General features: G+C 34.6%; 3 protein-coding genes across 6 annotated transcripts; 1 reads left to right on the top strand and 2 right to left on the bottom strand.

Annotated features, from left to right (window-relative positions):
* LOC145618063 (inositol 3-kinase-like) lies at window positions 1–3314 on the bottom strand. The gene is made up of 2 exons (XM_081672842.1): window positions 2409–3314; window positions 1–1120 (listed from the first exon to the last, which is right to left on the bottom strand). Exons 1-2 carry the CDS (start codon window positions 3270–3272, stop codon window positions 824–826), a joined length of 1161 nt encoding a protein of 386 aa, XP_081528968.1. The 5' UTR covers window positions 3273–3314; the 3' UTR covers window positions 1–823.
* A 1810-nt stretch (window positions 3315–5124) lies between these two features.
* LOC145617610 (uncharacterized) lies at window positions 5125–8607 on the bottom strand. The gene is made up of 5 exons (XM_081672327.1): window positions 8396–8607; window positions 8146–8294; window positions 7980–8028; window positions 7146–7288; window positions 5125–5617 (listed from the first exon to the last, which is right to left on the bottom strand). The coding sequence occupies exons 1-5, from the start codon at window positions 8442–8444 to the stop codon at window positions 5537–5539; spliced, it is 471 nt and encodes a 156-aa protein (XP_081528453.1). The 5' UTR covers window positions 8445–8607; the 3' UTR covers window positions 5125–5536.
* Window positions 8608–9775: 1168 nt separating this feature from the next.
* LOC145618495 (vacuolar cation/proton exchanger 3-like) lies at window positions 9776–15348 on the top strand. 4 transcript variants are annotated; one of them, XR_014107923.1, is made up of 12 exons: window positions 9776–9928; window positions 12100–12377; window positions 12539–12606; window positions 12726–12754; window positions 12851–13047; window positions 13214–13432; window positions 13594–13716; window positions 13824–13940; window positions 14040–14093; window positions 14199–14315; window positions 14407–14523; window positions 14953–15348. XR_014107923.1 is itself a non-coding variant. In XM_081673265.1 (12 exons), the coding sequence occupies exons 1-12, from the start codon at window positions 9853–9855 to the stop codon at window positions 15009–15011; spliced, it is 1437 nt and encodes a 478-aa protein (XP_081529391.1). In that variant the 5' UTR covers window positions 9776–9852; the 3' UTR covers window positions 15012–15344. The 4 variants fall into 4 exon arrangements, 3 of the variants coding, with proteins under 3 accessions (XP_081529391.1, XP_081529392.1, XP_081529393.1); XM_081673265.1 differs by having other exon boundaries at window positions 14424–14523; window positions 14953–15344; XM_081673266.1 differs by having other exon boundaries at window positions 9791–9928; window positions 12087–12377; window positions 14424–14523; window positions 14953–15343.
* The last annotated feature ends 664 nt before the right edge of the window (window positions 15349–16012 follow it).

The raw sequence follows: 16012 nt of genomic DNA, 5'->3' as shown, positions 1-16012 counted from the left end.
TTTTGTCGTGTTGAAGGCTGTAAACTTGTAACAACCGAAACAAAGAAGAATTTAAGTACTTGATCAAAGGTTTCGCGTTGAGAGCAAAATTCATGGTGCATTCTCTGAGCAGAAACTAACATTGCACATGTCATCTATGCAGCTATAGTAAGACCACTCCATGGAATTCGACAACAGAAATAACCACCATCCAGTAACCAGTATGAATCTCACCATCAGGAGGATCTCAAGAGGTCCGATCAATTATACCATCATCTAATCTAGAGGACTAACCGATGAAGTCAAGCCCATGTATCAACAATAGTTTAAATGATCTTAACCACCACAAGCCTCAAAATATCACCAAAACCATACATGTGATATGAGATTGGGGCGTTTTGTTGATTCCTGTAACAACTAGGAGCATAATCTAAACTAAAAGGCAGATTTGCCAAAAATTGATGTATTGCCTAGCAATAGCAATCATAGCATAGATTTCCAAGATATTTTGATCCTGTGTCATATAGAGCATTTGCTATAATCTGTCTGCCAATTACCCAGTTTGCATCCAATACACATAGGAAACAGGAAATGCATTAGTGGCAAGGCATCATAGCACCTCATTGAGATTAGGCATGTACAAATTACAACAAAGAAGCGGGATTCCGCTTCATTTACAAAATTCCTAATTAATGAACTAAAGTGATCTATTTCAGACTTTCAGTGAGTATGATCCTAGTGCCCCAAATTATTCTAAACAGGATTGCTGCATTACAAAAAGATGCTCAGCAAATTACAAAGAGAGAGAGAGAGAGAGAGGGAGGGCATATTGCTTTGGTGTCTATCATTGTGTACCTTTGAGGGGTTCAACTGCTTCATCATATACAGGATCATGCAAGAGACTTTGCCCATTACACTCATGCTTTATACTGTGATTTACAGAGGTAGTAGTAAGATTTTGAATATCTGGTAGATCCCTTCTACATTCTTGTACAGGCAAAGAAAATGCGTGTCTGATAGCATTAAGGGACTCGTGGAACTGCTCGTGACCAAGTGGTTTTGAAAACCAAAGCTCATTTACATCACCAACTCGGTGTGGAGCAGACTGCAATGATCTTCTTTGAACCTCATCTTTGACTCTCTGAGAAAGAAAATAAGGACAATTATTTGTAAATAATCATATTGCCTTTCTTTTTCTTTCTGGCAGACAAAGGAGAGGTAATGGAACCAGATGCTAAATCCAGAGTATCAGCAAGTGTTCACAAGAGCTAATGCAAAGCAAAAGATGCTCCTAATGGTCCAACTTCTAAGATGCTTTATACACAAACGGAAAAGATAATGAAGCATTAGGATACACTAATTATAAGCAAAGCAAAAAGCCATATGTATCATAATCCTGTACTCGCGTTAAGAAGAGGCAATATACTTCTGCAACACTTTCACTGGGTGAGACTGAAACTGTGACATGGAAACATACAGTTAAGAAAACTATGTGATTACCGTTGTCTAATTGTCTACATCATTGGATCATTTAAAGAAGCACAATTTGCCACCAAGTCAAGAGGAGGTGGTAAAATAATTGCCAAAAAATTACGTGCTTTTGGTCCAAAATACGTAGTACTTGTATATATCTAAGACAAGGTGTCTAATTACCAACACAAGTACTTCAAGTGAAATGTATAATTCCAGAAACATAGTTTAGAACAATTTAATGAAGTATCAAGAAAAAATAGCCAGGCTCTACAGATAGCACCAGAGCTCATTAGAACCAGCCTAAAACCAGCCTATCAGTCTCACATAACTTATCAGGAACATAGATGCAACTTTAACATATGCCATAATCTCTGAAATCCAAAACCTAGCAATAATACATGCTATCACATCTGATCTCAAAACCCCAACCAATCCAAAATGACATTGTATAAGCAAACTCTGTGAGAGAAATTCACTATAACCTCTACTCAGACATAAATTAATCCTAAATCTCATTTTCATATCATTATCAAGTCTCCATTAGTGCAAAGCTTATAAACACTTCAGTGTTCAACTGTTCACCTAAACAACTAGCAGAATGTCTCTGGAACAGGCTATCACCTAAAGAAATGCCCTCCAAACTGTTCAGATTTCCCAGCTTCTCACTCCTTTATCACTGGCCAATTCAAAGTCTTACAAATCCCATTATACAGCTACATTTCAATGATCATGCAAAATCTCCAACCAAAGTAGCTAACTAGGAAATGAGTCAAGGTCACTGATGGCATGCTACCATTAGTCATTCAACAAATAACAACAAAACATTATACTAAACACAATGCAAGACACTAATACGAAGAAGCAGCATACAAATATTAATGCAACAAACACAAATCATTCAGAATCAAAATCACAAAGACATACTACAAAACATATTGTAGAATCAAATTACACACCTTCAACAACTTGGAATCAAACTTAGGCAACCCAATTTGAGAAACAGTCAAAGACCCAAAAAAGTTGCCTAACAAAGCAGCATCAGGAACAGCTAAACCAAGAGAAAGCCCAGCAACAAACCCACCTAATAAACTATCCCCAGCACCAGTAGGATCAACCTGAATCGTCGAAAACGGTGAAATCTCAACCTCCCCATCTTTCCAGAACACTTTACAACCCTTCTCACCATAAGTCACAACCACACAACACAACTTCCTGACCTCCTCAACATCCATAAACTCAGCTTCTTCAGCAGAAGCCTTCAAAACCCCAATTTTAGACAATAAAGGGTAAAATTTAGTCTCCTTCAACTTAATCAATCTAACAGTACCATCAATTTCATCAAATTCTCTAATCAACCCTTGAACATCAACAAACACAATATCACAAATCTCAACCAAACCCTCCAAAGTTTCAGGTAAAATCTCCCCTCCCACACCCACAGCCATCCCAAAATCAAACCTTTTCCCCGAATTAGAGTTGGGCAACTCAATGGGTCGAATCGGGTCACATGCAATGACCCGTTTAAGGGTCCGATCTGAAACGGGTTTCCCATCATTTTCAGGGCAATTAGAGTAGAAATGGGCATGAAAAACGGTGGTTTTTGAGGTATTAGAAACAATTGGAGAGCAGAAAACAGAGTGATTGTAACTAAAATCAGAACCAACAATTGAAATACAATCACATGGAATTGAAAGAAGAGAGAAAATGTTGGAGATGAAGGAAGCAGCACCACCTAAGGATTCTGCAATTACGACGTCGTCTTGAAGAAGGACGTCATGGCAGTAGTTGCCTACTACCAAACTACGACGGGAGAACCCCATTAAAATGGGTTTTGTTTGATTTGGTTTTTCTGGGAATAATTAGAGAAGATGATCCAAAGAAATTGATTTAAAAAATGGATTGGAGTATTTATATATTTGCGTCTATGTTTCGTTATTGACGTCTGTCGATGTGTTCTGAAATTCTGCGCGTACACGGATTCTGGTAAAGAGTATCAAAATCGATTTAGGAGCGTAATTTAATTTTTTTTTTAAGCACCAATTAATAATGTCTAGTTTTGGCTTAAATTGCAAAATGAAATAAAATTAATATTAAATAATAAGGATACTTTCCTAACTTGTATGGAATATACGATAGAGTTAGGGCCTGTTCATATTTACTGAATTGAGCTTAACTGAACTGAACTGATTGGAGCTGAACTGAACTGAACTGAACTGATTGGAACTGAACTGAACTGAACTGAACTGAACTGAAATGAATATTTTATGTGAGAGGGAAATTAAGAGCTGAACTGAACTGAACTGAACTGATTGGAACTGAACTGATTGGAACTGAACTGAACTGAACTGAAATTAAGTAAATGTGAACAGGCCCTTATTTATAAATTTGAGTTAATTTAGATCAAATAACATTAATTTTGTTATTACTAACTTCTTTTCTCTCTAATTGGAATATTGGGAGAAACTAGGGTATAATAGTGGGATTATATGATGAGTGAAATTTTTTTAAGAAAAAAGAAAAGAATTTTTAGTTCCTAATTAAAGCATATAATTCACGTTAGCAAAGTGCACAAACTAATACCGAGGCAAAGAGTATAGGTCTTGAATCAGGAGCATAGTTTGAAATAATTCTAAATAGGAAGAAACCTTTGAAGATTTTGTTAGTAGAACTAGGAAGAACAAATAGGATTGAAAGGTGTAATTTGCTCTAATAGTTGTATAAGTTGTACGTATTAGATGAAAAATATTCTCTCCTTCATAATACATGCATTTATCTTCAAATTTCATAGAGAAATTACTTGATCATGTAAGAAAAAAGGTGTAAAATTATTACATCCTATCATTAAGTAGCATAATAAGCTACAAATATTAACCATCTTTGTGTCATTTAACTATATCACCAAACCAAAGTAAAACCTCTAATTTTACCAGATTAGTTAGCTTATCAACTTTAGACTTTGACTGTTTGGCAGCAATTATTCGACGTTTCTATTATATTTTGAACATTAAAAAACTCAAGCTTCAATTAGTTCCGTGACATTTTGTCAAACCAAGCGAGAGAGGAAACTGAGGAAAACAGTGGAGCTGTGGAAGTGTTTAAGAGTATACTCCGTAATACAAATACAAGGACACAACTCAAAGACATAAAGGCGCAACTGCCACTTGTAAGACAGTCTATATGCGATGCCAACAAAAAAAAAAAAAGGGCAACGAGGTCGAACAATGTGAATTTCTTTTGATTTCTTCAAAAAAAACCAGTAGAACAAAGTATGATATTCATTATTGATGAGGAATTCCTTCACGCAATTTGTTTAACATTCGATGCCCTTGAGTGTGGTATCTTCCTTCCGAACTATTTTTCTAGATTGCATATCATGCACCCGAAAGTACCCAAAACAGTGCCCCTGTTTTGGCGCACAAGCGAGGGGGTGCTTGTCCACTACATGCCGGGACATGACTCTGTACGAGACGAATCCCCCAGCCTCCCCAAACCACAATTAGCCCCATGCAAATCATACTCCTGGACACCAAATCCCCACCCCCCTCCCCAAACCCCAATTAGCCCTGTGCAAATCATACTCCTGGACACCACAGCATACTATTGCATATTTAGTCATAATATGATAGAAAGAACCATACTTGTGTAGTTATGTATATTGTGGATTTCATTCCCTTCACAAAACAAAGGATCTCTCAAATTTTCTCACTGCTAAAACGTCTGCATCTGATATATCCTATACAACCTTATTATTCTGGACGACATAAATAATAGGCCATCTATACAAGTCTACAACTATCAGACCAAAGAAAGGTTAAGGTTAATTTTGCACATTAACATGATCAGGTAGAGCAATGTCAGAGGAACAGAAAGACCAAGCAAGACAACAGCAATAATGCACCTTGAGAAGCTGCTACTGAAGATGAATAACATAAGTTAGCATTACTTAGATTAGTTACTATCTGGAATCAAGCCTGCGCAATTGATGATTACAGTTAACATGAAGAATAAGAGTCATATATTACTGACATTTATAGGGCTTCACAAATTATGCAGGTAAGAAACGCCCGCCATGCAAGATAACCACCTAGTGGATTCCACCCATGAATGTTCTAGGATCTGGACAATTCCCGCTAAAGTCTGCTTGCGAGAAGTCAAAACCTGGGTTCTGCAGAAAAAAAAAATAATAATAATAAAACCCGGAATTAAGACAGCTGAGTAGTGAAATACTGAAATGTACCATGGACCACAACTCACAATTAATCAATAATTGTTTATCCGTAGATTGAATTGAAAGATATGGTGAAAATGAACAATTGCATCAGATAGGGTATACATGCAGAAACATTTGAAAGTCCTACCACAAAACAGAACATTCAAAAAACTTGAAATTCACACTTTCTAACCAGATGAAAAAAAATCAAGTCTTTTCAAATAGGGGTCACAGATGCAAAAATTGTCCTATTCTAACCAGGGAAATATAGGAGCACATGCTGCATAAGGCAAGCAATAAAAAGCCAAATACATGACATGACACAATAACCAAATCCAATTATATCCTTACAATTCACAAAAGGGTAGAGTGCAAGGCTTTCTACATAAAAGGTAGAGAAGTAGGAATTGAAGCCAAAAGGCATAATTACATCCAATGATTCTATATAGCCCTTACACTCAATGGAGACTGTACTGTTAATAAGAATAAATCAAAATTAGTGTATCACCAACCTCACCCAGCCATGCCTCGCATTGAGAATCATGACCAATTGACCAGGTACAAGAACGGTAAGACAACAAAATTAATCCCACATTCACATCAAAAGACATATTTACTTTGATAGGTCCTCAAACCAGCAAATTGATCAGGAATTCTCTAGCCACTAATATAGAAAGACAAGCCAAGATCAAATATATCATCTATCATAATGCCCTTTCATTCAAAAGGTCACTCTGTTTGATAGATCAAGTCATGCAATGGAGCATGATAGAAAGACGTACCAATTATTGAATCCAACTACTGAAAAATATTATAAACAAATATGAAGAAATTTACAACCCTAAATTGATGGACATAACAATAAATTGATTGTCAATGCTGTCAATCATAAAACAGCCCTGGGCCAATGCATTATAGCTTAAGTATTTAGACATTTAGTTTGACTTCTATATCACTTAAATCTATTAGTGATTAAAGAAATTCCAATGTAGTTTGCTTTGCAACACCCCCCCCCCCCCCAACCTCCCCCAAATAAAAATAAAAAACAATTATTTCACATGATCTGTGTCCCCCCTCCCCCACCTCCCCCAAATAAAATTAAAAAAAATAATTGTTTAACATGATCACTGAATAACAGTAAAAAATTTAAGATTTAAACAAGCAATGAGGCAAATGGTCACCCAAATAACAGCAGTGCAAATTAGTTTTAGAAGACTTCAACAAAAGCCAAACACAACGAACTCCATAAGCTTTAGCTGAATAAATGAGATTTACACTCTATTGTTCTTACATATTCTAGCATCATATTCATTTTTTTTAAAAAAATTAATATCCAAGTTCACATTATCGCAAGAACTTCCACTTAGTGCGACTTTACTTGATAAGCTCCACATTGACACACAATTTGTCAATTTGACAGAATAACTGTAGCTAGCAGACATACAAGTCTACAACTTGAAAAAAAGGGATTATAGTAAATGACCTCTTCTTGAAATCGCTGAAGCATCAAGCGCTTCTGCTCTTGATCTGCAGCATAAGGATCCAGCTGACCTTGACCCACAATAGGTGAAGACCATGTCTGACCTTTGTCCCTCTTTTGCAAGGTTATATGTAGTGTATCATCCTCTGGCATTCATAAAGATATTTCAGAAACCATAAACAAAGTAAAAATCTAGCACTCAGACAATTAAATTCGAAACTTAAAAGGTTACATTAACTCAACCAAATATATTGTACACATTCCTAAAGAAAGCTAAACTCAGCTGTATACATATTAGTACATTACCACATGTCTCGAGAGACTTAAATACATATTACATAATTCAGCAAGAAGGATCCTCTGAATATAAGCATGCTTCACAGCAGCACATATTTCAGCTTATACACCTAGTATCAAGATACCGATACAGCTGAAATCATAAGAAAGAAGCTACTTTCCAAGCTGCTAGGCTGTTATTAGCTAACATAAAATGATACATTGACCCAGTGATCATGCCCCGACCAAGCCCAAACACCATTAGGCACACATAAACTCATACACAAGTATTACAGCCTTTTCATGGGTTTCACATGTCTAGTGTTTTGACTTTTCAGGGAACTAATACTATCTAGATAGATTACGAATTCAATAGTTCGCTAATTATGTCATTTAGTTTACTTAGCATAATAATTCTCAGTTCAGATCATATCAGCACCTCTTCATCACAATATACTTCAACTAGTCCTCAATAAAGATCACATGTAACTCACTAAATTCTCAGAATCAAAAACCAAATCAAAGCAATAAAAATAACTACTCTCAAATTTTAATTCATACCCAAAGTCCAAAAAGAGGAATCAGTCTTCACAGGATGCTGCAAATCATGCTGGTAAAGAAATACACACAACAAATTAACATCATCAACAATCAAACAAAATTTCCATTTGAAAATAAAATTGATAAATCAACTAAAAATACATCAAATTTATGCAAAAATACTAACATTAAGATAAGGAGGATTGCCTTTGATCCCAACTTCAACATGCTTAGACTGAATTTTGCTATAAAATAGCTTCGTCGGCACATTTGGAGGTAGTGTAATGTACATATTAACCTCATCTAGGGTTTGATCCCATTCGAAAACCTTCTGACCTAAAAATTTGTGATAAATTGAAATTTTGAAAGTTCAGCAGTCAAAATTAATCAATCAATTGATAAAATCAACAAAAATTGAAGAGAGAGAAAATGATTACCATTGTGAACGAAGGAGTGGCGCTTATCGGGAGCCAATTTTTCAGCCATGATTTTTTCGGAAATTAGGGTTCCGGCGAAGAGGTGAGGTGAAATTTGGGCGTTCCCGGGAAATAATATGAAATTCTAGATTATTGACGATTGATAAGTTGGGGAACCAAGTGAGAATCATTCTCTCGATTTTTTGGTATTCTTCTTTATGAATGGTCTTCAATCGTCTAAATGATTTGGTGTTTGGTTGAGTGGTAAGAGTTGTACTGTTTTTATTAGAGGCAACTTAGAAGTGAAAATTCCTTTCAACTCGAGTCAAGCTGTCAAGGTAACTTGTGATAAGTTTTGATTCGTTGCAAGACGTGAAAATTTTAATCTTCTATCTCTGTATAATTGCAATTCCTGCATATTTCATTTTTGGCAAAAATTAATGATTTTCGTTTGTAGGTAAAAACAACTACTCTAATTTTGTAATTTGAAAGGTCTCCAAAGTCAATCTAATCCGAGTTAGCAGCCTAGACACTTTAAAAGGGGTTAAAGAGATTTTCATTATCAAAATGCATCTAATAGAAATTGAAAAGGTTGGAAGGTTAATTCCTTACCACTATGTAATAAATCATCACAATATTACAAATTTAATTTTGTAGGGAACTAATATAAGACTAGTAGTACACTAGTCCCTAAGGCATCCTATATGGTTATTGGTTAATAATTATGCATATTGATTCCAAATTTTACATATTGTTAGAACTATTTTGTGCCGTATAATTATCATTCTCTTTATTCTAACTACATAGACACGATTTCAAGTCCAACCATACAAAAGCTATGTCCATCATTTCAGATGTCAATGGGTGCCAAGTGTCTTGTGGTTGTATTGGGGTGGTATTCAAAACAAAATATAAAATCTTGTCTACGTCACTTTTCTTTGCAACTCTCTTTACCCATTTAAACAATTAAAGACATGTATTTTTCACCTTACTGGACTAAGGACCTGTTCTTTTCAGCTTAATTTCAATTCAGTTCAGCACCAGTCAGTTCAATTCAGCACCATAGACAATTCATTTCTACTCTATTCAATTTAGTTCAGTTACAATCAGTTCAGTTCAACTCAATTCAGTAAATCAAACAGATCCTAAACTTATTAAACCAGTCAGTTCAATTCAGCACCATAAACAATTCATTTCTGCTCTATCCAATTCAATTAAGTTACAATCAGTTCAGTTCAACTCAATTTAGTAAATCTTATTAAACCTAATCTGAATTTATCTTAATTAGATCAAATTTCGTCAACACCAAATTAAGTTGGCGCACCGTAAGCCAGGCCCAATTCTTAAGCGGGCTATTTAATTTTTTGACTTGACAAATTCCCAACAATTTCTACTCCAACAAGTTATCTTCACTCCCAGAAAAAAAATGAAGCTTTCTGCACAATCATTATCAACTTCAACTTCTTGCTACCTGAAAAATGGAAGCTTATGCGAGGTTCATCATCAGCTATAGTTCCCCATATTTATCAGATTTTTCAATTTCAACTGTAAATTGTAAGTTGCAATCTCTTAATTTTGATTACTTTGCACCATAATTTAATTTGTATTTTTGTAAATTTTGTTGCTTAATAGTATTATTATGCCTCATAATTGCATAATTGCCCGTACTGTATAAGATTCTTCAATTGTGATAGAAATCTCATGTTTGAAGTCGTAAACAATACTACTCATATTTTTTTTTGGCTGGATTTTATATAATTTCATAATGCTAACAAAAATTGAAAAGGGATGTTATAACTTTTAATTTATTGTTTTTTTCCCAGAAAATTCTTGGAAATTTCTTATTCTGTAACTGTTAGTGGTAATGTATGTGAGAAGAATACTAAGGAGTATATATTAGAAACAAGAACGGGTTTAATTAGATAGAGACAAGCATTTTTCTTAGTTTAGGATTGAAACAGGTTAATAGTGATAGTTGTGTGTCTTTGTACAATAGTTGTCTAATTTAGGATGCACCACATCTTTGGCGCAACTCACTCACAACCCCTAAACATGGATCGAGGAATTGGGAAATCGTGAAAAATGACAAATGAGCATAAAAATAGCCTTGGAAGTATAATGAGGATATGGTGCAAAATGTTGTACCATGGAAGGCATGAGTGTCGTGGAAAAACGAAAGAGTTGTTTTCTTAAGATCTTTTAGAAGTTATACATGCTTGGTTGTACACTTGTACCACATTATTTTTTGTATGGTTATGGTCTAGGATGATTTACTAGTTGTTTGGATAAATGTAGATGCCTTTAAGTTGATAATTAAGTGCAATGTAATGTAAAGTAACTTAATTTCTCCCAAGGGTTAATCGTCTAATTGTTGGAACCCAATGCTTTTGTTATGAGTATGACTGATTTTGAAATAATATGAGACTATGAGAGTGTTAATGTGTTATGTTATACTCTTGTTTTGGCATAACTAGTGAAAGTCATTGCACAATTTTCATTAACTAGCTAGCTTCTTCTACTGTTACTTCAGTCCGGCTGCTTGTTAATAACTTCTACATTGTGCGAGCTCATCAAAATTAAGGGTTTAATATGCTTTTGATAAGAATCTTAAGAAGCCCTTTCATCCTTTTGCAATTGTTGTGCCATCTGACTCCTCTCACCTTATTTCAATTGTTTTTAAATGGGTTATTGCCATATTGAAATATTTGACTTTTTCTGAAAATTTGCAAATAGCCTTTGAGGCTGTTCTTTTAAGATCAAATGAGTAATTGAAAGTAAATGGAAATGGAGTCTTAGGAGACAACCTCTATTGTGAATCTTAATAAGGTGTTTGTTATGCTCGTTTTATTAGTTTTGCTCATTAGAACTTTTAATAAGCAAAATTGATATAACGAGAAGAAAAAAATCTCTTTTTGGTACAACTAGATCTTAGTGTACCCAGAAACAACAAAGAATTTGTACTTAGAAGATGCGTTAAAGTCTGTTGCAAGGAAATGGGAACGAGAAAGTAAATTTGGAAATTGCTTTTGTAAAAGCTATTTTGTATGAAATATGCTAATTTCCAAAACATAGCCAGATAATTCAAAATTACAATAAATACATAAGATAAACAAGCTAGTGGTTCTAATAATTAGTAGAGGTTCATTACAATTGCAGTGTAGTGTATAAGTTTATTAGTATTGTTAACTAGTGAAAAAAGAGATCGATGCAACAAAATGTAAAAGAGAAGATGTTTTTGGTTCATAGTACGTCTTATATAAAAGTTATTCCCTATTAATTGCTCTATCTGGACAGAATACATTTTGTTTGTATTTTAGACTACATAATGTAACAACAACAACAAATAAAAAATAAAAATGATCTAGATGAAACTTACAAGTATATATTACCTTTAAAACATTTAACAGTGGATTAGTGTAACATATGCTTTCAATAGCAAATTTTAGTAACTATGATATAAGGAGAAGGAGAATCAGGTGGCAAGAAATGGTTTTTAGACTGTGAAAAGCCAATTGCAATCGCCGCGAGATTTTTTACCCAAATTCATCCCCAGGAAAGTTCCAGGAAACTGCAAGTTTGTCTCTACTGCTCTTCTCTTCAATCACATTAGCTCAAGCCTAGTAATTTGTAACAATTGTAACAGCCCAAGAAATTATACTGCTTGCCTCATTGTCGAAAAAAAAAAAATACTGCTAGTCTAATATTTACATAGCGTAAGTGTGTAGGGATAGTCAAGGATATGGACTCCAATGAGGCATGGGATGCAGAAAATGGAATCGTCAGTGACTCAAGCAACGAGCCTAAAATTATGAGGACGGCACATAGTTTGTCATCTTCATTGCTTAGGAAAAAGTCTGATGTGGCCCTGGGGTTGAACATCAAGTCTATGTTGGTTAGGGGAATTCTGAAAAATCTTCAAGATGTTATCCTTGGAACCAAGATTTGTGCTCTCTTTGTGGCCATCCCCTTCGCTATAGTGGCCGAATATCACAATTTTGGAAGAGTAAGTGCAATTTCTTTGGTAGAAATTAGATAAAAGTTTGGATGACTTATAAAAGCCAATCCGATTTTAGGGTATTAGGGATTGATTTCATTTACTGATCGATTTTTTCATTCCATAAACTTATTTTAAAATCAGTTCATTGCGATCTTGCATCTTAACAGCCCTGGGTCTTTGCTTTGAGTTTAATCGGACTTGCCCCTTTAGCGGAACGAGTTAGCTTTCTTACCGAGTATGTTACTACTTAATTATAATGAATTTATGCTTCAATATGCTCAGAGTATAGATATTCAAAAAATTAATGTGATTGTCATTTTCTCTTTGTGTCTTCTTTTGCATGTCAAATCCAAGGCAAATTGCATATTATACTGGCTCAACAGGTACTAGCTGCTCAGAATGGCAATTGGCATTTAAATCCTTCAATTTGCTATCATGATTCATGAATTGGTCAATTAATAAGATTTGGAAATTCGCAGTTGGGGGGCTGCTAAATGCAACTTGTGGTAATGCAACAGAACTCATAATAGCTATATTCGCACTCCACCAAGGGAAGATAGCTGTGCTGAAGTACTCTCTTCTGGGATCAATTCTTTCAAACCTTCTTCTAGTTCTTGGTTCTTCTCTATTTTGTGGTGGCTTGGCCAACATGAGCGAGGAGCAAAAATTTGACAGAGTAATGCATTGAAATCCATTTGCGTGTTTTTTTTTTTTTTAATTTTTTTTTATTTATGATTTGGCATGATGCGTGAGGCTGGCATATCATTATAACTTAAATTTATGCGCTTTCATATCTTCTTACCTCGAAACAGCCTATGATTATCCTCTCTTTCTGATGACAGAATCAAGCCGATGTAAATATACTTCTCCTCTTTCTTGGAGTTCTTTGTCATGCATTGCCATTGTTTACTCAACATTCTGAGGATGCTGCAGGGACGGCATTCTCTGCTAGCTCCATACTCCTGCTGTCAAGAGTGAACAGCATTGTCCTGCTCGTGGCTTATATTGCATATCTGTTCTTTCAGCTGAAGACCCACCGACAATTGTTTGATTCTGAAGAGGTGATTTTATTATTATGTATTTGGTATGTAGCTTTTTGTACAGAACTCCTGGTTTGTAGCATGTGGTATCTGGAGTATCTGCCCCTAAAAGAGTACAACAGACGTAAAAGGAGTCTAAAAAAAGTGAATACTTGCTGACTGATGAACACAACAATATGCAGGAACCTGATGATAATTGTGAGGATGGGAGGGCAATAATTGGTTTTTGGAGTGCATTTAGCTGGTTGGTAGGCATGACAGTAGTGATAGCTTTGCTCTCTGAATATATTGTTGGCACAATTGAGGTACATATGTGTACGAAACTACTCTGAAGCTTTCTCTTGCACTCTTCTTCTGTTTTCAAGTTTTATTACGCCCTATCAAAAATATAACCCCAAATACATTAAAACAGGCTGCTTCCATCTCTTGGGGAATTCCCATTAGCTTTCTCAGCATAATTTTGCTTCCTATAGTTGGGAATGCAGCAGAACATGCAAGTGCAATCATATTTGCTTACAAGAACAAGCTGGTATGATCCTGACTGATTTATATTTCTCTTGAAAATCATGATAAATATAGTACTCGCATTATAATTTTGTGTTAACTATGTGCTGTTTTTCTCTGACAGGATATATCTCTGGCAGTTGCCTTGGGCTCTGCCACCCAAATTTCAATATTTGTGGTAACACTAAAAACTTTGACATTAATAATGACCACATTCGATTCCTTTACGTATCATATCTCAATCATTAAAATGAAGTCCTAATACAAGAGCCTGCTACTATAGGTCCCCTTATGTGTGATTGTCGCATGGATAATGCATATCAAGATGGATCTCACCCTTAGCATCCTGGAAACTGGTTCTTTTGCTGTCTCAGTACTCGTTATAGCCTTCACTTTGCAGGTTTATTATCTACTTTGATCATTCAATTTTTTAGTCACATTGCATCTCTCTTTCTCTTCAAAAATTTTGGCTTTAGCTCAGACACTGCTAGCTGCTACTATTAAACAGGATGGATCATCACATTACATGAAAGGGGGTGTTCTTCTCTTTTTTTACACGGTTATTGCTGCAAGCCTTTTGGTCCTTCCATATAAAACCGAGAATGACGGTAAGTACACTACAACAATCCACAAATTTTTAGCAGGGCAACCGAGAAGCAACCCATATGTAAATTTGAAATTTTCAAAAAAAAAAAAAAAATCTTGACAATGGCTGTCATCTCATCCTTATTCCTCTCATTTAATTTTGCTTGTTGTGTCCAGGAAAGTTAATCAGAAATCATTACTATTATAGAAAACGTGTCTATCTTTCCGAACATTCAATAAAATATAGTATGCGACTTTGTTAATTCTAGATTGGACGAGAAATACTACATTCATTAATTTTTTATTGCATCAAAGGAATATTTTATGTCTCACAAATAATACCCTTTATTGCAACTAAAAGTTAACGAAGGTAGTATATTATTGGTTAATACTTTGTATATTAGGCTCCATAAGATTTAGTACTGATATGTTTTCTATAAAATGCATGCTAGATCAAGCAGATCTCATTGGATCAGGACTTAAATCGTCAGTTGGATTTGCTGGTGCCTGATAATTTGAGATGTCAACTCTGGTGTCTCAAATAAAAGATTGTCCTTGTAAATTTTTTTATTCTTGGAAAACAGATATCGAATCTGAAAATTTTCTTCTATAGATTTTAATGTATGCCAACTACATTTAGAGTTGCAAGTTGTAATCTATCTGATGATATAAATGTGATTCTGTGGGTATAGCTTGGAGATTTAGAGGGTATCAAATATGTAATGATTTTCTTGGTATTAAACTATACTCTAGTGGTACAATACGCAAATATGCTTAAGGCCTTGTTTGGTAATTAGTTGTTAACCATTTTTTGGGCCGATTTTAGGGTGTATAGACATTTTTTTTTTGAGAAATTTGGCACAACCTGTATCGGGTAAGAACAATGTGGACTATTAGACTAAAACCAATTGCCAATAAATAATTTTACGAAACATCTTTGTAAAGAATGAAACAAATCAAGCAAATAACTAATAATAGTGTGTGGCCTGGACGATGTCCCGGGTTGCTAGTTTGCACTTGTTGGTTTCGAGTTTAAGTCTTGCTATAAACATTTTTTAGTTGCTAAACTCAATCATTATATAATGGAAACAAATAGTATAATAAAACACCAATTAACTTATCTAAGTTAACTATAATTTTGTTGGATATAAAAACACAATTAATAAATGGCTAAGATGGTAAGACTTGTAACTTTAATTTAGATTTGTTGGTCTTGAGTTCAAGTTTAATATATAAGTATAGATATAGATTATCGCTAATTGCCAAACAAGGTCTGTATAAGAAGAGTTGGATCAAAAAAAAAAAAAATACATAAGTTTTATAATAATGTGCATAAATAATTGAATGTTAATTATTAAATATGTAGCAGTCCATGGGAAAGAGTGCATGTAAGTGCAGCTCCATAACACCAACTAATCTTATATTATAACTATAAATCTACTCGTTTTTGACTTGATTGCCAGGAGGATTTAACTTGAGCTACATCATCTATTTTTTTTTAATGCAAATATT

Source organism: Chenopodium album, chromosome 26 (assembly GCF_948465745.1).
Source record: "Chenopodium album chromosome 26, dcCheAlbu1.1, whole genome shotgun sequence".
Classification (NCBI taxonomy): Eukaryota; Viridiplantae; Streptophyta; class Magnoliopsida; order Caryophyllales; family Amaranthaceae; genus Chenopodium; species Chenopodium album.
Note: the sequence above shows the minus strand (reverse complement) of the source record. Positions and strands in the feature narration are given on the sequence as shown.